The 25,821-nt window shown below is 42.8% G+C and overlaps 1 protein-coding gene across 3 annotated transcripts in view; it reads left to right on the top strand.

Annotated features, from left to right (window-relative positions):
• TEX9 (testis expressed 9) overlaps positions 1 to 25,821 on the top strand; it is a 60,235-nt gene that overhangs the window by 33,752 nt on the left and 662 nt on the right. For all 3 annotated transcript variants that reach the window (XM_075069592.1, XM_075069591.1, XM_075069593.1), the window contains 2 exons: positions 10,386 to 10,520; positions 22,877 to 23,011. In XM_075069592.1, coding sequence (XP_074925693.1) covers positions 10,386 to 10,520; positions 22,877 to 23,011 — 270 coding nt within the window. The remainder of the gene's footprint in view (positions 1 to 10,385; positions 10,521 to 22,876; positions 23,012 to 25,821) is intronic.

The following is a 25,821-nucleotide window of genomic DNA, read 5'->3' as shown; positions in this document are numbered from 1 at the left end:
ACTAATTAATATTTAATTAACGAGAGCTGAATGGTAGATATGTTTCAGAAAATTTGGCTGAATATCATAAACTGAGTCTGCACTATGTTGATCACAGATATTGAAGACTGACATCTTTGGATGTGGGTTGGGATAGCATGAGTTTTGACCTCTTATTTTTGTTCCTTTGCCTTCAAAGTAAAACTTTTTCCTTTTAATTTGTAATCTTCTCAGCACCCTTAGTAAGTGAAGAGCTTAACTTCTGAAAAAATTATAAATTGTTTGTCTCTGTTTCAAAGTCTCAAACTTATTGTATTCATGGGTGTGTACAGTGGATGACACTTGGCATTGATTGTCCGGATGAATTTTAAAAGCTACTTTAAAATCCAGGTAATCTTTGTATGGTTGGTAATATTTAAGCCATACAGAAATTAGGTTGTGATGGATATTTTCTTGATCCTGCTTAGCTTCCCAACAACTTTTGAAGTTTCTTTGCTTCCTCAGCTGCTCTTCTGTGTGTATGTAGACAGAGACTCACCAGCTGGCTTCCATCCTTTGTGCTGCTATACCTCACCTAAAATAATTTTGGCAATCTTCTTGTTTGTTCTGTTCTAGAGAGGGATGGTATCAAACATCAAAGGGCTGCTACCTCCTTCCCTGATACAGGCACTACAACTGAATTCCACTACTCCCCAAACCCTCTGCAAATGTCACTTCCTCCCATTCTCTTTCACTCATTAATTCTTGATGAGTGAACTCTGTACTCTCCGGGAGAATGAGTGGTATGGATACAGGGGATGGGAGACAAACTTCTGAGTTCTGACTCCTTTAATTTCCTTTGGGCAAGTTACTTTACTCTGCCTCTGTAAAGGGGTTAATAATGCTTGTGTGCTTCTCAGGGCTGTGGTGGGGATTAACTTTTTGTAAAGCCTCTGAAGATACATTTCTGTAAGTATTTATTTTTATCTGCCTAGTAGGGAGAGAATTCATGAGCAGTATAGCCACTGAATCATTGGCACTAAATACCTCCTTACACTTGTTCACATTTATTGAATTTAGGGGCCACAAAATACACCAGGACAATGAAGAAAAGGAAGAAATGTTAGACCCTTAATTTGCCAACACAGTGAGTTGTACTGCAGGAAAACTAGAATTACTGGTCTCACATAATGGAGTACTGCTGGCAGCACTTCACAGTCCAGCTTGTCTACACTAGCAGTCCCCAAACCTTTGAGGGTCAAGCCCTCGCTTATCCCTCTCTGCACCCTCTCCACCTCCTACTGGAGCCAGGAATGGAGCCACAGCTGCAGGGATGGGGGTGGGGGATGTGGATGGGGCAAGAGGGCCAAGGTTGGGGTCGCAGCTGGGGGTGGGTCTGGGATTGGGAGCAGGGCCAAGTCTGGGGCAGAGCCACACCCAGGTTGTGGTAGAGACTGGCAGCCAGGTGTGGCTCTGCTCCTGGCTTTATGCCCCAGCTTCAACCCCAGTCCAGGAACAGAGCTGTGGGTGAGGCTGAGGAGTGATGCAGGGCTGAGAGCAGAGCTGTGTTAGAGCTGGGGACAGGACAGGCATGGGACTTGGAACTGGAGATGTGACCAGAGCAGAGCTGGGGGTGGGGTGGGACTTGGTGGCGCTCACTCCCTGCCTCCTTGAGGGTCTGGCCCAAACCCTGCATGCCCCCTGGATGTTCCTCCACGTCCCCCAGGAGGGGTATGCCCCACACTTTGGGGGCCTCTGGTCTACACAGACACACACACACAGGTCTGAATGACTAGAACCCAGACACAAATTGTGCATTTACCTTAAGAAGGCAAAAACTGACTCAACAAGAACAATCTAATAAACAGTGAAGATGAGTAGGGTGCTTTGGTCCTTGATCTCACTTTACCCAAACCCCAAAAATTCAGTGGACTTCAGATTCTACTTCTAACCCATTGCTGTTGAACTTCAGAGTGTGATATGCCTTCATATGAAACAGACTTTGCAAGTTTATTCCACCAGAAACACCTCTGGGATGCATGGTATGTAGGAGACTATACCTTTATTATCTCATACTCATAAGAGACATTCCTGGATCTACATTTTTGTTCCCTCTCCCCCCGAATTTCTATTCTGGCTGTTGTGAATATTGATATCTAAGGCCTCTGTGTTGTCCCTTTTGAGATTGCTCTGCTGCTGAGTAGTTTTAAAACCATTATCTGGCAAGTATCCCCAATGCTTTTACCTTAGTAGTTTTTGAGCATGCTCAACTGACGTCTTTCAACATTATTTTTGGCCACCTATAGTTGTAAGAGCAAATGGAGATATTGAACTCTTATGTTAAGTAACTGTAGAGGGGCAGAGTTTTTTTTAGTTAAACTAAATTAGGCTATGATCAACAAAAATATTTAAAAAAAAAATCTGAAGAGGCCTGATGCAGTAATTTCCCCCCCTTCTCCAGATACTTAATTGGGAAACATAATTCAGTAGTTAATCATTTATGAAGAATTTGCAGAAATCCTGGTTACTTAAAAAATAAAGTTCTGTTTATTAGTTGACAAGATATGAAAATACAATACAACCCTACTGAAAGATCTGGAAAAATCCCACTGCATCTTATCACACTCTGATGCATTTAACCATCCTTTTGTTACATCATTAGGTTAGCTGATAGCTTACCTACTGTGCAAGTGATATACAGGCAGTCCTTGGACTTACGACACAACTGGTTCCTGAAAATTGCATTGTAAGTCAAAATATTGTAACTCGGGACTGCAATCCACTCCATTGCAGGACTGAGCGTAAAAGTTGAAACCAATGTCGTAAGTCGAATCAGGGTGTCAATTCAGAAACGTAAGTGCCGTTCGACTTAAGTCGAACATTGTAAAGTCAAGGACTGCCTGTATCCTTTTATGCTGCCAGGTTCTGAAATGCTCTATTCCAAAAGTTAGAATTTCACTTTAACGTAAAGTGGAGTATATGGCACTGAAGACTGAAACAAACAATTGACCTTATTCAGAGCTCTGCCATCTTAACGTAAGAGAAGAGATGGTGATGCTATGAAGAGGAACAGACTGTTGTGTTTGTTTACTGCCTGAATATATATTTCTGAGTTATCTTACCTGAAAGTGTGTACATTCCAGAGGTAAAAAAAGTGAATCATGCCTCAGTCTTGTATATGACCTGTTCACTGACACAATGTAGCGTAGCAGGGCCACTCTATTTGTCCAAAATCTTGGGGGAAGGAAATTTGGCGATAGAATATAGGTGGTTTAGTCAGACATTTTTTTTCTAGATTTCACATCTTCCTGTTATCTGGGTCCAGCTTGGAGAAGTCAAGGATCCTTCCACTATCCATATGATCCAGTGTTAGTTTGCCACAATGCTTTTCTATACAGATTTGGCATTCAGACACTCAAATAATCAAGTCATTCATCCTATAGAGCTTCATTAAGGATAGCTTTCTAACACAAATGGCATACATTTAAAAAAAAACCACCACCACAACCTCTTGGCCTCAGCAGGGTTGATAGCAGAAGTATGAAAAAGTGGGGCAATGTCCCAAAAAGATAAATGTTAAGTTTTCTCCCTGAATTTTTAAAAGACATTACTCTTATCTTTTGGTTAAATGATTTAGCCTCTCTCTAGTTATTACTTTACAAAACCCGACTCTGCTTTTGTAGAGACATCTTTCAAGTGATTAACAAGAGTTGCCATTTCTGCCAGGCTACCATATGTTCTTGTCTCCTTCTGCTTTGTCTTAGTCTGTTAGTTTCATCCTTTGATCTCTATCTTTTACTCTGCTCTACATATCGCCACCTTTGCCTCATCCCCTCACCTTCGCCCCACTCACAGAAGCATCAAATAGTAGCATCAGAAGGGAGGCCATTCTAGATCTGTCTTCCAGACTAGACAGCACACCAAGTTGTCTCAAGGGGATTTAAGTGTTGCAACATTGATTCAATGGCCCATGGTGCATTTCTCTGGTCTCATTCATCCCTGTCTTAGTATTCAGATAGAAGAATTTCTAGAGGGGGGGAAAAAAAGTGAGGGAGGAGTCAGAACTATTCTAGCACTATAAAAGCAGGAGATGTGAAGTCCGATTCTACTGCAGGCCCAAACAAGATCAAACAGGCTTTCTGCCATGTCCCTTGCTTATAGGGGGATTCATTGATTTACTACGTCAAGGTTTTTTCTCCACTTTGAACTTTAGCGTCCAAAAAGTGGGGACCTGCATGATCACTTTTAAGCTTAATTATTAGCTTAAATCTGATACGCTGCCACCAGTCAAAAATATAGTGTTTGGCACACTTCTGTTCCCCCAAAACCTTCCCAGGGGAACCCAAGACCCAAACCCCTTGGGTCTTAAAACAAGGAGAAATAAACCATCCTCCCTCCTTTCCCCCCACCAATCCCTGGTGAGTTCAGACCCAATCCCCTTGGGTCTTAAAACAAGGGGAAAAAAAAATCAATCAGGTTCCTAAAAAAGGAAAGCTTTTAATTAAAGAAAGAAAAAAATTATCTCTGTAAAATCAGGATGGAAATGCTTACAGGGTATTCAGATTCATATAGACTAGAGGGACTTCCCCCCCCCCAGCTTGAGATTCAAAGTTACAGCAAACAGAGGTAAAAATCCTTCCAGCAAAATACACATTTACAAGTTAAGAAAACAAACATAAGACTAATCCACCTTTTCTGGCTATACTTACTATTTTGAAACATGAGAGACTGATTCAGAAAGATTGGAGAAAACCTGGGTGTACGTCTGGTCCCTCTTAGCCCCAAGAGCGAACAAACCCCAAAAAACAAAAAACAAAAACAAAAAGACTTCCCTCCACCAAGATTTGAAAGTATCTTGTCCCCCCATTGGTCCTCTGGTCAGGTGTCAGCCAGGTTTACTGAGCTTCTTAACCCTTTACAGGTAAAAGAGACATTAACCTTAACCATCTGTTTATGACATGCCCCCCAAATCTCAGACAGTGTGGACCACACTGGTGGTGATTTCTTCCTAGAACTTTAGAATAAACAGATTAATAAAACACATGCACCTTTACATATACTACTAATTATGTAAACTACAAGACTTTTCCATTTTAAGGACAATTTTAACCAGTTGATTCTGGGAAACTTTCACGGGAGAGTGCATCAGCTACTTTGTTAGAAGCTCCTGAAATGTGTTGAATTTCAAAATCAAAATCTTGGAGAGCTAAACTCCATCGAAGAAGTTTTTTGTTGTTTTCCCTTGGCAGTATGAAGCCACTTTAGTGCAGCATGGTCGGTTTTAGCTGGAAACCGTCCCCAAACGTATGGGCGTAGCTTTTCCAGGGCATACACAATGGCATAGCATTCTTTTTCACTGATTGACCAGTGGCTTTCCTTCTCAGAGACAGTTTCTTGCTGAGAAACACGACAGGATGGAAATTTTTGATCCGGTCCTTCCTGCATTAAAACTGCTCCCACCACGCTCAGATGCATCTGTGGTTACTAGGAATGGTTTGTCAAAGTCTGGGGCCCTTAGCACAGGGGTCAGACATGAGTGTCGCCTTAAGCTGGGTAAAGGCCTTCTGACACTCATTAGTCCACTTAACTGCATCGGCTGGGTCTTTTTGGTCAGGTCTGTTAGTGGGGCAGCGATTTGGCTGTAGTGTGGTACAAATTGCCTGTAATACCCGGCCAAGCCTAAGAAGGATTGGACCTGTTTCTTTGACTTTGGGACAGGCCACTTTTGGGATAGCATCCACCTTGGCCTGTAGGGGGTTTATGGTTCCTTGACCCACCTGGTGTCCAAGGTAAGTCACTCTGTTTTGGCCTATTTGACACTTTTTAGCCTTAACAGTTAGTCCTGCCTGCCTGATGCGCTCAAAGACTTTTTCCAGGTGTTCAGGTGTTCTGCCCATGAATCAGAAAAAATGGCCACATCATTGAGGTGGGCAACTGCATATTCTCCCAATCCTGCTAGGAGACCATTTACAAGTCTTTGGAAGGTGCGGGTGCATTTCGCAGCCCGAAAGGAAGCACATTAAATTCATACACCCCTGCATGGGTGATGAAAGCTGACCTTTCTTTGGCGGGTTCATCTAGCGGTACTTGCCAGTACCCCTTGGTTAAGTCTATTGTAGAGATGAACTGGGCACGTCCCAATTTTTCCAATAGCTCATCGGTGCGTGGCATTGGATAGTTGTCGGACGAGTTACAGCATTTAGCTTACGGTAGTCCACGCAAAAGCGTATTTCCCCATCTGGTTTCGGTACCAGAACCACTGGAGATGCCCATGCACTGGTAGAGGAGTGGATTATACCCATCTGTAGCATGTTTGGATCTCCCGTTCTATAGCTGCTTGGGCATGAGGAGACACCCGGTAGGGTGGGGTTCTAATTGGGTGAGCATTACCTGTGTCATTGGAGTGGTATGCCCGTTCAGTCCGTCCTGGGGTGGCTGAGAACAATGGGGCAAAGCTAGTGCACAGCTTCTTGATCTGTTGCCACTGCAGATGTTCCAGGTTGTGGAGAGGTTCACCTCTTCCATGCCACCGTCACTTTTCCTTCATAGTAGACATCTTCAGGCCACTCAGTGTCATCTTCTCCTGGGCTTTAAACTGACAAACCTTTAAGTCTCTGGAATAAAAGGGCTTTAGAGAATTAACATGGTACACTTTAGGCTTTAGGGTGGAGGTGGGAAATGTTATGAGATAGTTAACAGCTCCAGGCTCTTGGACCGTGAATGGCCCTTCCCATGACGCTTCCATCTTATGGGCCTGTTGTGCACCTTCAAGATCGCCTTCAAGACCATAACCTGGTCCCCTACCTTGAAGGAATGCTTTCTGGTATGTTTATCATACCAGGCTTTTGCTCTTTCTGAGCATCCTTTAGGTTTTCTTTAGCAAGGGCTAAAGAGTGTTGGAGGGTGCTTTGTAGGTTGCTTACAAAGTCTAGAATATTAGTTCCTGGAGAAGGCGTAAACCCCTCCCATTGCTGCTTCAGACCAACTGTAATGGCCCCTAACCTCGTGGCCATACACAAAGTTCAAATGGTGAAACCCTAAAATGGGATGTGGTACAGCCCTATAGGCAAAAAGCAACTGCTGCAACACTAGGTCCCAATCATTGGAGTGTTCATTTACGAATTTACGTATCATGGCCCCCAAGTTCCATTAAACCTCTCCACCAGGCCATTGGTATTTGATGGTGGTAAGGCGGTGGCAACCAAGTGATTCACCCCATGAGCTTTCCCACAGATCTTTCATGGTCCCTGCCAGGAAATTGGTTCCTGAATCTGTAAGGATGTCGGAGGGCCAACCTACCCTGGCAAAAATGTCTGTTAAGGCCTGGCACACAGTTTTAGCCCTGGTGTTGCTTAGAGCTACTGCTTCCGGCCATCGGGTATGCAAAGTCCACCAAAGTCAGTATGTACTGCTTTCCCCTGGGGGTCTTTTTTGGGAAAGGACCCAAGAATATCCACAGTTACACGCTGAAATGGGACCTCAATTATAGGTAGTGGCTGGAGAGGGCTTTGACTCCACTCTTGGGGCTTTCCCACTCTTTGGCACACCTCACAAGACCGGACATAATTAGCAACATCCTTGCCCAACCCCTCCCAGTGGAAGGACTTCTCCAACCTGTCTTTGGTTCTGTTTCACCCCAGAATGGCCACTGGGATGATCATGGGCTAAGCTTAAGAGCTTTCCCTGGTACTTAGTTGGAATTACCAACTGTTTTTGAGGATGCCAGTCTTCCCGGTGTCCACCAGAAAGAGTCTCCTTGTATAAAAATCCTTGTTCTACAACAAACCATGATCAGTTTAGAAGAGCTGAGAGGCGATGGGGGTGCTCCGTGCCGCCGCCCAAGCTTTCTGAAGGCTGTCATCTGCTTCCTGCTCAGTCCTGGAACTGTTCCCTTGAGTCTGGAGACACCAGTTTCCTCCTTAGATTGTGGACTTGGGCTTGGTCCCCTCTGGAAGTGATGTAGGATGGGGTTGTTTTCATTGATTGTGAACCGCTTTCTCCTGGTGCACTAGGTGATATTTGAGGCTCTGGCTGAGCCTCTTGGGTAGGGTTGTCTGCTGCTTCTGCCAGTTCAGGCCCGCTGGTGCCCTCTGGCATTGGGGTTGAAGATATGTTTGCAAGCGCTGGCGTCAGTGCTGGCAATGGTTCTGGTGCTGGTTACTTTTTACCAGTTCCAGTTCTGGACTGAAGGTACTGTGGCTGTTACCATCTTTAGTTGCAGGGGATCCAAGTCCGCCACCTCTGTCTGGGTCTCTGGTAACACAAACGGGGCCCCTTGTGGATGGCTCAGGCAGAGGGACGGGTCTGGAAGCTTGCCTGGCTTGGCTGCGTGTAACCATTCCCACCCTCTTGGCCCGCTTTACCTGGTTGGCCAAGTCTCCCCAGTAGCATGGGGATGGATAATTGTCATAGATCTGCAAAAGTCCACATTCCCTGACCAGCCTTTGCACTGGACAGGCAGTTCAGCTGTAGGGCAAGTCTACAGATTTTGACATGAATGGGTAAATTGTCACTTGGGCCTCTAGGTTGATGAATTTGGGGGTCCACTAAGGATTGGTGGATAGCTGACAACTTGTGCCCCCGTGTTCCTCTCCACGTGATAACTTCTTTCGCCCACTGTCAAAGTTTCCCTTCGCTCTGAGGGGTATTTGAGAGGGCATCTGGGCCTGGAGATCTTTGGTGTGATGGTGGTGTAATGAACTGCACTCAATTGGGGTTCTTTGGGCAGTTGGCCTTTATATGTCCCAGTTCATTACATTTTAAAGCAGCGCCTCGCTGACTGGTCACTGGGCCGAGGTGGGTTGCTGGAGACTGGTGAGGTGGGACAATTAGGGAATCTGGGGCTTTCCTTGGGTTGTATTTGGTGGGTCTTGGGTTGCCCCCGGTGATAGGGTTTATTTTCGGTTTGCCCCTGTGATATTTTCGCTTCCCTTGTTAGTAGGCTTTTTTTTCTTTTTCTGCCACTTCCACCCATCTGGCTCCAATCTCTCCCCGCCTATGTTACAGTTTTGGGGTTTTCTTCATCTAGGATGTACCTTTCTATTTCCTCAGGAACACCTTCTAAGAACGCTCCATTTGTATTAGGAGGGACAGCTCGTCCAGAGATTTAACATTTGGCTCCCCTCGATATCCATGGCATCCCAGATTCTTTCCAATTCTGGTAGGCGTGTCGGCCGTGAATGACTCATCTGGTTTCCATCTTAGGGCTCTGAACGCAGACAGGCATCTCAGGGTGTTGGCCCCCATTCTGATTCTGGCTTGGTTGAAAAAGTTTAATAATCGTGGATGGAGATGTTCTTAGGCCATTCAGCTGCCACCTCTGCTAAGGGTTCCACTGAAGCTGTGGCCTCAGAGTAGTTGCTCCACTGGTACTCATTTTTCTGTTTTCTTGTGCTGGCCACACTACCTCTCTGCAGCTTACTGACTGGGCTGTTTCAGCTCAGGCTGCTTAACAGAGATTTTCTAACTAGCTATACCCAAGAGATAGGAAAAGAAAAGGAAAAAAAAACAATTCAACCTGTAAATGCCTTTTGCTGGCTCCCAGCTTGAAGCCTCCTCTTAACAAAGACCCTTGTTAAAAAACTTCACACCTCTGCTCTCAGGCTGCTTTCCAAGCAGCTAGAAAGGAGAGAAAAAAAAACAAACCCTACTGGCTTTTGGTTTTTAAACACAATCCCACCGCTGTGCCACCATGTCAATGTTTTTTCCCCACTTTGAACTTTAGCATCCAAAAAGTGGGGACCTGCATGATCACTTTTAAGCTTAAGGACTAGCTTAAATCTGATACGCTGCCACCAGCCAAAAATATAGTGTTTGGCACACTTCTGTTCCCCCAAAACCTTCCCAGGGGAACCCAAGACCCAAACCCCTTGGGTCTTAAAACAAGGGGAAAAAAAAAATCAATCAGGTTCTTAAAAAAGGAAAGCTTTTAATTAAAGAAAGAAAAGGTAAAAATTCATCTCTGTAAAATCAGGAGGGAAAATGTTTTACAGGGTATTCAAATTCATATAGCCTAGGGGGACCTCCCCCTCCCCCTTAGCCTGAGATTCAAAGTTACAGCAAACAGAGGTAAAAATCCTTCCAGCAAAAAACACATTTACAAGTTAAGAAAACAAACATAAGACTAATCTGCCTTGCCTGACTAGTACTTACTATTCTGAAACATGAGGGACTGATTCAGAAAGATTGGAGAAAATCTGGGTGTACGTTTGGTCCCTCTTAGCCCCAAGAGTGAACAACAAACAAAAAAAAACAACACAAAGACTTCCCTCCGCCAAGATTTGAAAGTATCTTGTCCCCACATTGGTCCTCTGGTCAGGCGTCAGCCAGGTTTACTGAGCTTCTTAACCCTTTACAGGTAAGAGACGTTAACCCTTAACTTTCTGTTTATGACATACCATTATTCAACACACTTTTTATTCATTTAGGAACTAGAGAATCTAAAGCGCATACAAAAGCAGGCTTCTACCAGTCAGAGTGCTACAGAAGTTCGCTTAAATAGGGCTCTTGAGGAAGCAGAAAGGTATAAAATGGAGCTGAATAAACTGAAGCAAAGCAATAAGGTACAGTAGTGGTTTTAAAAAATAAACTGATTTAAAAAGTATAGCCTCCTGTTGAAAAATGCTTTAAAAAAAAAAATCACCACAGGGCTTGATCATGTAATAAGTGAGCACCCTCAACTCATGTATGGCAATAAGAATTTGGAAGGGGGTGTGTCTGTCATAGACAATCCAAAGCTGGAAGAAGTTATTCAGGCAATTAGAATACTGTAACCAATCAGTTGAGTATCTGGACAGGCATTCTAGCTGTATAGAGAATATTGCAACCCCTGTTGAAAAATGTCATATCAGTTATATGAAGTATAGTGCTGGAGTTTGTGCCCCCCCCCTCTCAATCTGCTTGATTAGATTAAATTCTACATGATTAGAAATGGAAGGGGACAAATATTATATTTCACTTGTAAGTGAAATAGTTCATGTTGGCAGAATTTGGCCATGTAACTGCAAAGCAGTTTATTTCTCTTGAATAGCTGTGTTGTCTTGTATCTAGAAAAAAAACTTAACTAGGGAGTGTCTCTCTCTGCTGCACCGGACTGCCAGACATTGGCATGTGGTAGGAAGACATGTTTAACTATTTGGAAATCCATCTCTAAAACACAAATTCTGGTTGTTCTTATGGAATTATGAAATGTTACTATGAAAAACAACTCTATCATGAATGCTTTTGTGTCTGTCCAGCATTACTAACAGGCCAGGCACCAGATCACCCCAAAGTGAGGAAAGGGTACTTAAGGATAATGATAGTGCTTTGACCACACAAAAGTTATGAGAGTGTAACTGCATCACTGAGAGAGGCTTATTTTGGAGCAGTGGGAGGTTACCAAGCAATGAAATAAAGGCAGGCATTGGAAGGGGGCATATAAAATAGGGAGTCACGCCAGGAAGAGGAAGTGCTGGGAAGGTGAAAGGTCACTCAGGCTGGGGAAGGTGAGATTCCATCACATGAGCAAGAAGCTACCCAACATGAGGCAGGGGAAACCATGCCTTCCTGGACACAGATGCGCTCCCCCCACCGCAACTGCTAAGGAAGGAGTAACAAAGCACGAGAGATTAATTCCTATGCCTAACTAACTGAAAGCGAACAATTGACAAGAGAAGCTAGCGAGTGAGGTCAGCTATCCGCGCTCCACCGTTCCACACGACCGATCAGCGCGGTACAATGAACGAGGCGCGGCGCCGCAGGGTATATATCACCCGCCATATGCGGCGCCACTGCTAGGGGGACTGCCGCCCGCTTGATGCGAGGTGAGAAAGTTCCGAACGAAGTGCACAGCAGCGGCGCGTACACACTACTGGAATGGATAGAACAAGCACGCAACAAGAAGACCCACGCAGCCACGCATGGGCTAGGTGACTCCTGACACCTCGTCATCACTAAACACACACCTTCTCCAGAAACTCTCCATCTCAAAGTGTGCAATATCTGGGTTACAAGTCAAACTCCTTCTCAAGCTTCATCATAATTGGTAGCATATAACTCTCACAATTGTCTTGCAAAACATCCAATCATTATTGCTCTTGTATTTATATCAATAAAATATGAATACAGTCATATACAAAAAAACCCTACATCATTTTTCTCACTAGCAGAATATCCCGAGATTACACAAAGAAGGAAAGACCATTCGCAAGTCTGGTGCATTTTAGGGACCATCATATAAGTGACATCGCTCTTACATATTGCCAACATATAAAGAACCCTGAGGATCTAGAAATTAAAGCTAGCAATCAACCCGAGCGCCTTATTCCTCCATCACTCCAGGATGAAATGTGTTTGCATCAATACAATCAGCTTATTTCATTTGTTGCCTGAAATTTAGCAGAGTACGATGTACGCTGTTGCTATCTCTTTTCCCACTCAACCAACCGTCTAATTTTTTTCCCACATACCTTCCCCCCTAATAGTGATGCGAATGCAAATATCAACAAGTTTGCTCTTTTATCTTTAGATGACTAACATGCTATGTGAAATTCATCTAAAGAATAAGCCTGCATTCCAGACTGCCTATCCTATAGGAAAGAAACAATTCAAAATGCACAACTTCTACCTGGAACATAACTGGCCAAGAGGGCATACTGCAAAAAAATCTGAGTGGTACTAATACGGGGATCAAAATTGAAAATAGAGCAACATTGCATACCGAAGAAAAGGCTATAGATGCATCCTAATCGGGGCGTATAACACTGGAGAGTTGTGTGTCACAGGACATGGGACATGCATATAAATGTCTACTTCTAATTCAGCACTACCGATGACTCTCAGCTGGAGTACACTGGCTCCTGTAATCTGGGGCACACATATAAGAAGCGATGTGGACAACTGAGACAAGACTCTAGAGACGACACAAACAAAAAGTAATAAAAGGTTTAGACAAACCTGGAACCTTTAAGGAGAGGTTTAAAAACTGGAACATGTTTTAGATCTTGAGAAAACGAAAACTGGCGACGAGTTGACCTGATAAGATCTTACCATATGGGCTTAGTATAGACAGGGCTGTTAGAAAGAGGGAATAGGTGAGTATTATTCTTCTTGTCCACTGTTTTAAGGTAGAACAAAGACAGTATACCGGGCTCTAAATCTGCACAAGGGAGCATTTAGGTTAGACATATTAAGAAAAACTTTCCTAACTGTAAAGGAAGTAGTTTTGCACTGGAATAGTTACCAAGATGGTCTGCGGAATCTCCCATCAATTACGAGTTTTTAAGAACAGGTAAGACAACTCCTGTTGGGTGCTCTAGATGTGCTATTTAGCTCCTATGCATTCAAGCATGGGATGGACTAGATGACGCTCTTGAAGTCCTTTCCAACCTTACATTTCTGTGATGTATGCTTATGTATTAGTAGTCCGTTTTATGCACATCAGGCTCTTAATATGTGGTTATATTTTTAAAACAAATCAGCTGTTATTAGGCATCGGCACTGACATTTAAATCTCTCCTCTAAAGGCTACGCAGTAATGCTTACCCATTATGTTTTGTCTGTTATACATAATGGCTAAATATTTCTCATTAGAATGGGATTAGAAAGATGGAAGTTGGGATTCCTGGGAAACAGGCAATTCTGAACTGGAGATTGAGGATTTTATCTCTAGAAACATGATGTAACCGTGTTCTTCTCCTTTCGGTAGATAATAATAGAACCTGAAGCAGAAGATTCTCACAAGCTGGAACAGCACATGCAAGTAGACAAGACAACACTATACAAGTATGGTTCTTTTGGCGAACAAGAAAGTATATGGACACAGAGGGGGAAGGGAATTGGACATACCATAATTTTATCTCTTATGGACCAAGTTACGATTCTTGACTATTGGGCAAGATGAATTAAGTCATAATCACAAATATGACTCTCACATACCTTTCCACCAGATATTTTATAAACCTTATATGGTCATTCCTTCCTTACAAGATCTCCTGAGGTTACTGTTGGTCTTCTTCCCCATTTTCAGTAATATTCGCAGACAGATGTGAAGACCAACTAATTTTGGAAGAGAATGAGGATTGCTATGCGAAGACCTACCTATGAGAGGTACATCTGGTGAGGCCCCACATGACCGTCGTAACGGGAGGAGAGGTTTTCAATTATAGATTTCTCATAGTCAGGTGCCCCACGAAACCCCTGAATCAGTTTTTACACTTGGTTTCCTAGAGCACACAGCTGTACACCTGTCTATGTAGTACGAAAGTCAACGTAGCACTACGTGTGTGTTTTGTATATATTACATGAAAGAACTAACTAAATGTCACTTGTACAACAAGCCTTTAGATAGTAAACGACCAGCAAACCTATATTTTAATTAAACAAGGCAAATAAGTGAAACTGATACAGATGTACCGCCTTGAGCAAGAAGCATCCATGTTAAATGCCAGTAGGAACGAGCATACTCATTTTTTGGCCATGGGCATTGTTTCACCTGACGCTAATGCCACACCCCTACGGATCTCATACTTTTTATTATTTCACTTACCCAGACGCTGCATATGCTAGACATTAAAGCATTGCTGAGCTTCCCATAGTTAAAGTCCTTTTCTGTGTCATCTAAGGCATCTATTTTTTATACTTCAGATTCATCGGTCTCCAACCTGCTGGCAAATCATGAGGCTGATGGGGAAAAAGTAATGTTTTTTCTTTTGGATGGCGTGCCGTATATTGTTTTGTTTGTGTATTTACTCTTATTGTATAGGCCTATCCTAAGTATGGAAAACATTGCAATCGTAATTATTCGTTACTTGTCTCACTACTTAGACTGCCTGGGTGGGATTTGCTTTTCCAGCTACCTCTTCGATCACCCCGCGCTACTCGTTGACCTTTATACGTTACAGGACACGCATGTCATGGCCATGTTGTACTATCATAGTAGATGCTCTACTTCTGCATTATGATCTGGTGTTCACTTATTTTAATGAGGTAAACAAAGGCTATTCTTATCTCAAATTGACGAGACACCGTTGTTCAAAGGTCACGGGTGCCTTTGTATGAACCAAAACATCAGGATCCCTAAGAGAACACTAAACTCAACAAGAACGCTCTTCATCTGTCATACAGACGGAATAGAAAACTTTTTGGTACTTACAGGGACAAATACTTAAAGCTGTTTGAACAAACGAAGGCATAAAATTTTACAAGACAGAGCAATTGAAAAGCTCAGAAAAGAATTTCATAGCGTTTATTCTGACTCAAGAAAATCCATTTCATTTAACCACCCAAAATTGAACACTCCTTCTCCTGGCCATTCCATGTATTGGATTGTGGTTGGATACTTTGATTTGTTGCACATCTTAAAGTCACTTACGTAGACTACCTCTAAAGAAATCGTGTGCTGCAAATAAAAGAAAGTGGTTTGATGTGAAAAATAATGCCAGTAGTGACACGGGGCATTGGTTCACATGAGTAATGACAGTGTGATATGTAGCACGGATTAATGGCTAGGCAGTCTTAGAAGAGTTGTTAGGAGTGTAAGAGTCGAGACATAGTCAGGCAGTGTGTGCTGCATACATGTCTGGTTTTGTGATTGCTGCTCTATGTAGGACACTCGCAAGCTTGCTGTGCTTTAGCTAGATCAAAAAGCAGTTGAGTAACAATAAGCTCGTGAAGCTGGCATGCTCTAGCAGCAATGAGCGCAACGCTAGCAAGACAAGGGTGAACTGAGGCTAGCCACTCAAGTGTGTACCAAGCAGGGTCAAGAAGCTAGTCCTGATGGCACTGCTAAGCTTGCAGAATACGCGGCTACTGTCCCACTCGAGCTAGCTTGATCACTAGGACAGGTAGCACAGATCAAAAAGCGTAGTCAGATATGCAATACTAATGATCTTACAGGTTTGACCTCTCTGATTGATGGTATAGACAAGTCACAACCACCTTGTAAGGCCAGTTTACCCAGTGCTTGTCCCTGATGGACCAGGTAAATGACAGAGGAAGATGCATGTTGGGCAAAACATGGCTGTAGTGAGTCTCTAAATAAACAAAGTGAAAATATAACAAATATATAATAACTATTATAGGGTGTCACAATAGACCCAACTCAAAGGAACAAAAGGAGTTGGATGACCAATAGATTATAAATAAAAATATTCACAGCACCTCACCCCCCACCATCCGCCCCCCCCCCCACCGCCGTGCCCCCACCCAACCGTTCAAAGTAGCGACTTTGTGCTCTGCTTTGTTCGGTTTTAGTTCCTCGTTTTCTATCCTGTTCATGGTACATTTGGCCTACGTACCTCCCCGGTCGTTCCTGGTTGTTTCTTTGGGGGATTCCTTGTGCCCATCCCCGTAGTCTCCAGTTTACTTGGTTTCGTTCCTGGTTGTGGCCTTCCACTGTACGGTGGTTGTCTGTGGTTCCTGTTGGTAGTTTGGGGGTTGGTTGTATTGGTCCCTGGAAGTCTGTTCGATTGTAGTTAGTATTGGCGGTTGTTTGGCTGTGTTGATGTTTGTTTATGGTTGTGTGGGTTTGGGTGCTCTCCTTGCTTGACAGTAGTTACATCTTCTTTGGGGCATTTACTTTCTTAGTGACATGTTATACGTTGGCGCCTTGGATTGTTGGACGTTTCTTTCTTGTCTGTGTTGTTTGAGTTTCCTTTGAGGGTTTTTGACTGGTGATTGGAATGGAATAGAGTATTTTATTTGGGTATTTTTGGTTGTTTATGTTTGAATGTTCCCTGATTTTGCTGTTTTGTTCTGAATAGTTACATACTGATAGGCGTCGGGAAGATTAGTGGGATGGGTATTAGGATATGATGTGTTTGAATATTAGAGAAGTGTAGATCATGAAGAGGGCTATTTTGGAGCAGTTGGAGGTTAAAAGAGAAATAAGGAAGGAATTGGAAGGCGGATTATAATAGGAGATAAGAAGGAAGAGGAGGTGGGAGGTGAAAGGGTGTAGTGGGAGGTGAGATTCGATACATGAAGAAGTAATGAAGGAGGAATGCTTATGAAACGATAGTAATGAGATGGATAAAGAAGAAGGATTAGTGAAGAAAATGAAGTGTCGGGTTTATTTTGGATATGACTGTATTCATATTTTATATGATATAAATCAAGAGCAATAAGATTGGATTTTTGCAAGACAATTGTAGAGAGTTATATGGATTACCCAATTATGAATGAAGAATTGAGAAGGGAGTTGAATGTAGAATAATTTGAATGGAATAAAAGTATTGGGAATGTGTGATTATTTAGTGTTATGAGGAGTATAGGAGTTTACGAATGAGATTAGTGATTGAAATGGGTTATTATTTGGTGTTGTCAATATAATAATAGAGTGCGAAATGGCGGAAGATGGTATGTAGGGATTTACTAGATAGGGGGAGGTGAAAACTAGTGTGGGTGTATGGAGGGTTGAATATAATGGGGGATTAATTTATTTATAAAAAAGAAGAGGGTGTAGGTGTAAATGTGTTTGGAAGCAGAGATATTATGTGATTATAACTATCTCTGTATGTTTGTCTAGTTAGTTAGTCATTAAGGAATATAGCATTTGTTATAAGTTATAGTTAAGACATTGGTTTAGTTGTATATATAAATGTAAATTATGGATGGTCAGGTTAGGGATAGAGGACAGTGCTGGTGACGGTTTACAAGGAGTGACTCAGACTTGTAAGAAAGAGATGAAATGTAACAAAGAGCTGCTGAAGTGATGGGGAAAATCAAATTTAAATCAGTGCCGCAACGTTTGTAGCTCTTTCGTTTAAGAACAAAACGGGAGGAAGAATAGGCTGAGTTATGGAAGCGGCATCAAGCTGGAAAAGAGGTAAAAGATCAAAAAGATGGAATAAAAAATCATACAGAAGAAGCAGGGCAGGATTTAAGAAAGATAAAAGAGGCATTATCTAAACAAGATAGCGTGAGAGTAAGGGAGGAACGCGGCTAGCCGCCGTAGGGTGTGAGGGTTTGTTGAATCGGGCCGGGGTCCGTGAGTCGATCAGTCAAGATTGGGGTAGAGTGATATCGTAGAAGATTATTTCCGTGGAGGGATATGTCTGATGAGCTAGGGTCAAATACGGGCGGGCTGGGGTTGTGTATCTAAGGAAGATTGAGGGCAAGTGATTTGACCGAACGCAGGGAGAAAGAAGATCAAGAGAAGTGAGATCAACAAGGAAGTCAAGAGTACTACAGAAAAATTGCAGAAAGCTAGCATAGATCATCGAAAGATACAGTTTGGGAAAGGTACAATGAAAGATCGATCATAAAAGGCATAAAGTCGAGTCGAGTAAAGAAAAAGAAATGGGTAAAGAAGCGGTATTTTAAGTCGAAGTGAGGAAAAATAAAGCGGGTGAGGTGTAGGCAGGGTAACATCAAGCAGATCTGGAAAGTGGGGTGCGATAAAGCTCATGGCATTTGTATTATTGGGAATGGGCGAAGGTATGATATTCGGAATGAAGTATTATTAGATTTGAAAGAATGAATTCTTGAGTCACAGAAGCAAAGTGCACGGCATGAGGCTTATGGCGTGGGCATAAATCAGCAGGTGCTAGTGTTAAAGAAGTGAAACGGACTAACAGAGAGGTCGAGGTAAGCGTCGGAAACATCATGCGGAAAGCGAATAGTATTAGTGCATGAGGATCAGACGTGGGAAGAATAGCAAGATACGGAGAAGAAATTGCCAGGACTATTTCATATTCTGATGAGAAGTAGAACGAATAATCAATGGTTGATAGATGCGGGCTCAACAAAATACATTCAAAGAATGGCGGAACATGAACCTTCAGGGAAGAGGTTTCTGAGTTGAGATGTGTTGCGTATAAACGTTGAGATAGGTTGTGTGTTTTAATAAAAGACGATTGGCAGAAAGGGAATGGGTAGAGGAAAGATACATGGGTCCATTAAGATAATTAATATATATCAACGGAATGTTTGGTTCATGGTGAAATGAGAGGGAAGTATTGGAAGAAGGAAGCAAAAGTCAAAGGACAAGAGGATGGACTATAACTGGGCAAGGTTAATCTGCGGGAGATTGACATGCGAGTTAAAGAAGAAGATCTTAGGTATAACTTTAATTCAGGGTGACTTCAAAGAGTTCCGAAGAAGATCGAGCACGCCAGACGTTAGCTAAAAATTTGGCAAAGGGAAGAGAAAGTTGAAACGATTTGCAGGAGGCACTGGATGGGAGTTGCCGCAGAATTGGCTCGGTTAGATGCGTGACTCTGGTGAGTCTCTTTCACTAGGATAACAACATCTTAGATCTTGTTTGGGGCAGGCCTGTTCTTGATAAGAGGGTGCACAGATAAGATAACGGGTTTATCGGGGCTTTGGATGCTGCCGTGAAGCGTAATTGATAATAAAAAGTAGGCATTGGAAGACAGAGCAAGATTCTTTAGGCGAATAACGGCAGGGAGAGTACTGGTATAAGGGGTCAAAGGAAGGAACTAACGAGTTCCTAGGATCGAGTAATTTGAAAAATAGCGAGGAGATGTACCAGTTTTCTGAATATTCAGCCAGTAGAATTCACAATTAATACCTGGTGGCGAGGCTATTAGATGTTGGGTTGCAGTGCGTTGGTACAGATAAATGAGTGACTCAGTACGTTCAGAATATCTTCACTCTTAACGGACTCCCCACGAGAAGAAATCTGGGAAGGTTGAAAGCCGATCTCGACAAGGTGAATTAGGAGGTTCGCAAACGAGAAGGGAAAGGGTTTACTAACAGATATTATGTTTGATTCAAGGCCACGGCGATCTCGCCATTGATAACACACAGGGAATCCAAAATATATACTGCAAGTTGAAATTACGCATGGTTTTTGGGGAACATCATCAATTAGATCTTGAGAGAGTAGAACGCCGTCTGAATCCCCAAACGCCCTGACTTTTTCATATCGATATCTTCCCCTCACATCGAAGTCTTGCGCTTCGTATGGCAGAGTATTATAGATTACAAGTCCTCAGTTCGCCTAATGGGGGAGAGTGTTCAGAGTGCATGGGTCGTCGATCGTTTATTCCGCAAGCGGAGTGCATAATTCTACTATAGAGCTGGTAATCGGGAGTCAGAGGCAGGTGTCTAGGGATGAAGAGTTTTCTTGCAAATAAGGCTGTGTGAATGTAGAGAAGTCAATTATAGTCTACCAAGGACAGATTCATAGAATCGCGTCCTTAAATGACTACAAACGATGACGAGGCCACTCTTTTGTCCGATAGGCTTGTCGGAACATCAGAGTTTGAAGGCAGATGTTTATCTCGAAATGATACTTTGGGAACATAAAGGAATGATGCGTGCATTTGTGAGAGCACCAATGAATCGGAAATCAGATTCTGATTCAGAGTTGGATCTCTGGGCAAGCAGTCGGTATTGTACAGTCGTAATGTCAAGACATACTCTGCTTCAAATGTGGCTGAGAAGTCGTTGGCGGGGCGCATGTCATCAAATGCCTGTGTCCTCCTACGGACGCTCGGACTTGGATGGGAGAGACAAGTCAAGTTGAAAGGAGCAAGGGTGTGGTATTCATTGTTTCTATAGAATAATCGGGAATATGAGAGAGGATACTTGCTTGTCAGCCTTATCTGGCAAAGAATAAGACGGTGTTATCAGTTTTCAAGACACAAAAGAGGTATAACTATTGTAACAAGACAGAGGCGGGGTAGATTCTCTTCTGTGGGATAATGTTTGTGGGATTTTTGATAGATCAGTAAAAAATGCATTCTTTCTCCCGGGGCAATATGGACATAATCGGTCGTAATAGTGACTCCCGAATGGATTGAGCGTAGCCCTTACGATTTACGAGAGAGTGGATCCCAAAATGGATTTTTGCATTGCAGAAAGGAAGTGTAACTAGTTTGCATTAAGGAAAGGGGAGAATAGTAGGGAGACTTACCATGATCGTGGGAAGCATTTATTTCTTTATACCTGTTCATATAATCCTCAAGGTTTTTGAAGGCGGAGGGAAGGTTGATTCTACGCAGGCATGCCAATCAGTCATTGGTAAGTAACTAGCTCTGATGTCGGAAGGAACTGTATCTACAAAAAGTAATAAAGCTTTACCTGGCATATCAAGAGGAACAAAGGCGTTTGTCACCGGACTTCAGTCACTTAACTCGCGTGGTCCTAGTGACTATTGGATCCGTTGCACTGCTTCCCAGTGAGGCAAGTATTTCGGCAGTACGAAAGCCTCACCACGAGGAGACGTAGTAGAAAGTGGATAAGGTTTTGCGTGTGGTGTGCGGAAGGCTTCATGACATGTTTCAGTCCGTGTTTGTATTACATTGGTCGTACATAAACAAAAAAATATAGGTGGTATAGATTTTTAGCATCGTTAATTGGGATGCTCATTTCCCACGAGTCGATGCACATTTCCGTTTATGCCACACTGGTATAGATTCCTCAAGGCTGGGGCCTTCTCAGTAGTATACACTCCTGGTTCAAGTCGTGTTGTATATAGATACTATGTTAGACCAGTTTGAACGGCTGCTAATTCCCTATCATTTGTCCTGGAAACGGATCCCTGGATGGCCTACAAATCGTAGGTCGGTATCAGAGCTGCGGCTTCGTGTGGACTCACATAAAACGTATTCCATAGAGACGGGCAACTGAGGCGACCGGAATATCCAAATTGTTAGCCTTCACGTTAACAGGAATATTATTACCCCATAGTCTTCTTCCTAAATGCATATAAATTATAGGGACAACCAAGTTATTGATAGATTGCGGACGGAAGGCTGCTTTATATAGATAAATAAGACCGTTCGAAAGTAATAGCTCTTTTGATGATGTGAGCAGTCCTCAAAGAGGTGCATCTCCTCACAGAGGATCTCTGTGGGTAAGTCTGATAAGAAAGTTAGACCATGAGCATTCTTCGGTGGCGTATAATGAATTAACGAAAGCAAGGATGCGTTGGTAGGTTCCTCGACGAGTTCATCAGAGACATTGCAGAAAGCGGGACTGTTCGTGAAAGTTTACTAGCATTAATGATGGTCAGCAGTCCAGGGATGATGCGGCCTTATGGCGTTCTGCTGTGTTGCGCACTGGTGACTCACTGCACCCACGACCACCGCACTAGGTAAGGCTGTGGAATCACCTACTGGAAATGAGATATGAGCAAGCACTCGGAAGAAGAAAAACATGGTTACTATACCTTGTAACTCTTGTATCTTCGAGATGTGTTGCTCATATCATTCCACAACCCGCCCCTCCTTCCCACTGTCGGAGTAACCCGGCAAGAAAGGAACTGAGAGCGGGCGAGCCGGCAGGGGGGTAATGATATCTACCCGCCATATGCGGCGCACGACTGCCTACCATAGCGGCGCCACTCTAGGGGGCGACCTGCCGGCCCGCTTGAGTTGCTAGGGTAAAAGTTTCCGACGAACGTGCACGCGCGGCGCGTACACCTACTGGAATGGATATGAGCAACACATCTCGAAGAACAAGAGTTACAAGGTAAGTAACCATGTTTTCCTTCTCTTAGAAGGGGGTGCCAGCTATTCTGCACCCTAAGTATGCATGTAGTTCCCAAGACTGGGCAGTGGCTGGACTCCATTCAGGCATTGGAGGCTTAAATCAGGGGATCCAGAGGCTTGAGTTTTCCCCTCACAGCAGTTTAGTGAGTGGCTGAAAGGAGGGACCCAAACAGATCTCTGACAGCCTGAAGGAAGAGATACCTAGGTGGACATAGGTATGGCTTACAAGTGGTGATGCATGCTAAGACACAGAAGCAATGCACATTGTGGTACCAGTATAAATTCTGCTGCCTTAGTAGTGCAGAAGAGAATTATCAGCTAGGTGTGGGGTTTTGTTTGTTAAGGGTATAAGTCAAAAGCTTTGGTAAAAGAATAGTTTTGATGTCTCTCTTTTTCTCCTTCTGAAATATCACAGATTGCTGGTGTGTTTTCTTTTGTGCCTATTCTACAGATAACAGGTTGTTTTTGTCCTCTAGGACACAGCCAACCAAGAGCACAAAAAATTTGAAGAACTGAAGATAGCAAACAGGAGACTGGAGAAACAAAAAGGAGAACTAATGACAGGTTTCAAGAAACAGTTAAAGTTAATTGATATTCTGAAGAGACAAAAAGTTAGTCTATTAACCTAAAAGCTTAACAACATTCTGTTTTATATATTGATAGAGTTGCACACGAGAGGTTGCAAATACTAATTGTCAAGATTACCATCAGCATTTTTCTGGCGGTAACATATGAACTAACAGATCTTCATGCCCACAGTCCTCAATAAGTGGTATGTTTAGGCAACGTGGGTGACTAGGCTTGCTGCTGTTATGGGGGTACAAGTAACACTGCTGGCTCTCTCTTTTTACCAAGAAATCCTGAAAACTGGACAGGTCATCTCTTGAATTGAATGTCTTGGCTTTTTGTCCCTGAATTGGAATGTGTTTAGTGCTGCTGAAAGCTGTATCGAACAGTCCTGAGATCAATGGCCTCTTCCTTCACTGAGCAAATACGGCTTAGATAGGAGCAGCTTCCCCATGCTGTCCTGACAAGGCAGAATACCTCTTAAATTGGGAATTATGTAAAATAGAGCTTAGACATATCAGCACCTTGGCCTTTCAGTACTAACATGTTACCTTAATGCAACAATGTTCTGTCTTACATGAGCCATTTCAAAAACTGTGTGGTCTTCCACAGATGATTTTGATTATGTTTAGCCTCCTAATCTATGACAAGAACTTCAAAAAGCTTATGCAAAATAAACTTGATATATTGCATTCACAGGGAAAGATAGGTTGGATCATCCATACTATATTTGTATGCCAAATTTGGAAGGGTACAATAAGTGGAAGTAGCCTGCAGGTCAGCAAGTGCGATCACCTTAGGAGTGAGAGAGAAGACATAAATGAAGCTAAATACTATCTGGAAAAAAGGCAGTTGCAATCTGCAGCAGTCAGCTTGCTTGGTGTTCAGAATGGTTGTCTTAAGGCTACCTCTGGTTATCTCACTAGATTTAGAGGACAAGTTCCCAGAGGAGAACATTTTGAAAAAGGCCTTATTTATAAAAAGGGATACAAGTGGAAGATCTCTTCAGCTTTCCAGAGCTGGAGGCTGGTGTATTATAGGAGTTATAGCTATCTTTTTTTTTTGAATTGATATGTTTATAGATTAAAATTTCAGATCCGTTTTGGACATCAGTTGCTTCTTGTGCTTAATGTTTACCACATCAGATTAATTCCCTAAGAACACACTTATACTGAAGAAAAACTTTTCTGCCAGCAGAAAAAAAAAAAAATAATTCACAGGGACATTGATTTTGCAACCTTAAAAAATTAAAATCTAGGACCAACTGTAATTTTCTACTTAAACGGTTTAAATCGTAGGGATGATAAAAATATTAACCTCTGTAATTTGATCTGAAGCTTGGTCTCATCATATGGCATTTTTAAGGGGCTTTTACAGGCTTCAGTAGCTGCTGCCCATTTGAGTGGTAGGTTGTGTCAGGATGGAGTGTGAAAAAGCAAGGTCCTTATTTTTGTGTGTTTACCACCATTTTTCCCTCTCAGTCACCCTGCTAGTTTAAGTAACTATGCTTATTGGTCATGAGAAGACAGCATTTCTGCATAAACTATTGAGATTTTGGTAGTTTATGTAATATACTTTATTATACCATACTTATAGGTATGCTGCAGAGACACAGAATCTCTTCAATAGCTCGAAAAGTCATGAAAACTACTAAATTTTGTTTAGTAACCAGTATTGGGCTCCAGCTGTCTAAGGCAGTCTGCTTTCATAACTTGCTGTTTTAAAAAAGAAAACTGAAATACACAGATAAAACAGAAGAATCTGCTGCTATTCTGAATAGTTCCTGTAGTCATCTTAACTGATAAGTATTTTTAGACTGCTCAGAAGAAACATTTGTCATCTTAAACATGAATTTAAAAAGTTCCTAGAAATACAAAGCAGAGTTGAATGTTACGTTTTTGAAAGACAATGATTTTCTTATAAACGCATCTCCAGTGTAGAGAAGTACATATAAAGGAAAGGACTAGTGCTTAATTTGTAATGAAAGACAGAAAAAGCCAAACTTCCATCAATGGTGTGTGGCAGAGCTCTGACCTTACCGCTGTGGGTCCTGTGCTTCTAGGTGGTTTATACTAGCCTCAGTGGCTCACTGTGACCCTCCACGTAGCCCTTCTCTCTCTAGGACCAGGGTTACAGTCTACTGAGCCCTTTTCATCATAGGCCTACAAGGAGGTTGGTGAGAGAACTCCCACAGTCTCTGTTCTCCCTGGGGGCTTATTTCAGAACAGTTTAGCCTCTTGTCCTGACAGGGGCCCTTACTTCCCCTCCTAGGAGATGTTCCTGTAGTGGTGGGTTGGGGGGGGGAACCCAGGCCCGCCCTCTACTCTGGGTTCCGGCCCAGCGACCCTAATGGTAGCAGCTGTTGGCAGCCAACCTTTCACTGCCAGAGTTGCTACATTTCCCTAGGCCACTTCCCCACAGCTCTCCTGCTTCTCACCCTTGCCTTCGGGCTCTCTTAACAATGGTTTTAGGATGTCTTCATTAACCAGCTTTTCAGCTACACTTCCTCTCCCCTGGTTCTTCTCTACCAGACTGGAGTGAGCCCTTTTTATAGTATCAATGGGGCCTTAATCAGAGTCAGGTGGTCACTTTAGCTTAATGGCCTCACCTGACTCTTTGCAAGTTAATTAGAGTCTGGTGTTCTCATTAGCCTGGAGCAGCCCCTGCTCTGGTCAGTCTGGGAACAGAAAACTGTTAATCCAGGGGCCAGTATATCTGCCTTCTGCTATACCCAGCTGGACTGGGTCTATCACAGGTGCAACACATACAAAAAGATAAATCAGAATTTTTCTTTTTTTAAAAAAACTATTTCATATTCCACTTCTATTTGCATTAAGCTATCTAGGCTACAAAT

Source organism: Chelonoidis abingdonii, chromosome 9 (genome assembly GCF_003597395.2).
Source record: "Chelonoidis abingdonii isolate Lonesome George chromosome 9, CheloAbing_2.0, whole genome shotgun sequence".
Taxonomy (NCBI): Eukaryota; Metazoa; Chordata; order Testudines; family Testudinidae; genus Chelonoidis; species Chelonoidis abingdonii.
Note: the sequence above shows the minus strand (reverse complement) of the source record. Positions and strands in the feature narration are given on the sequence as shown.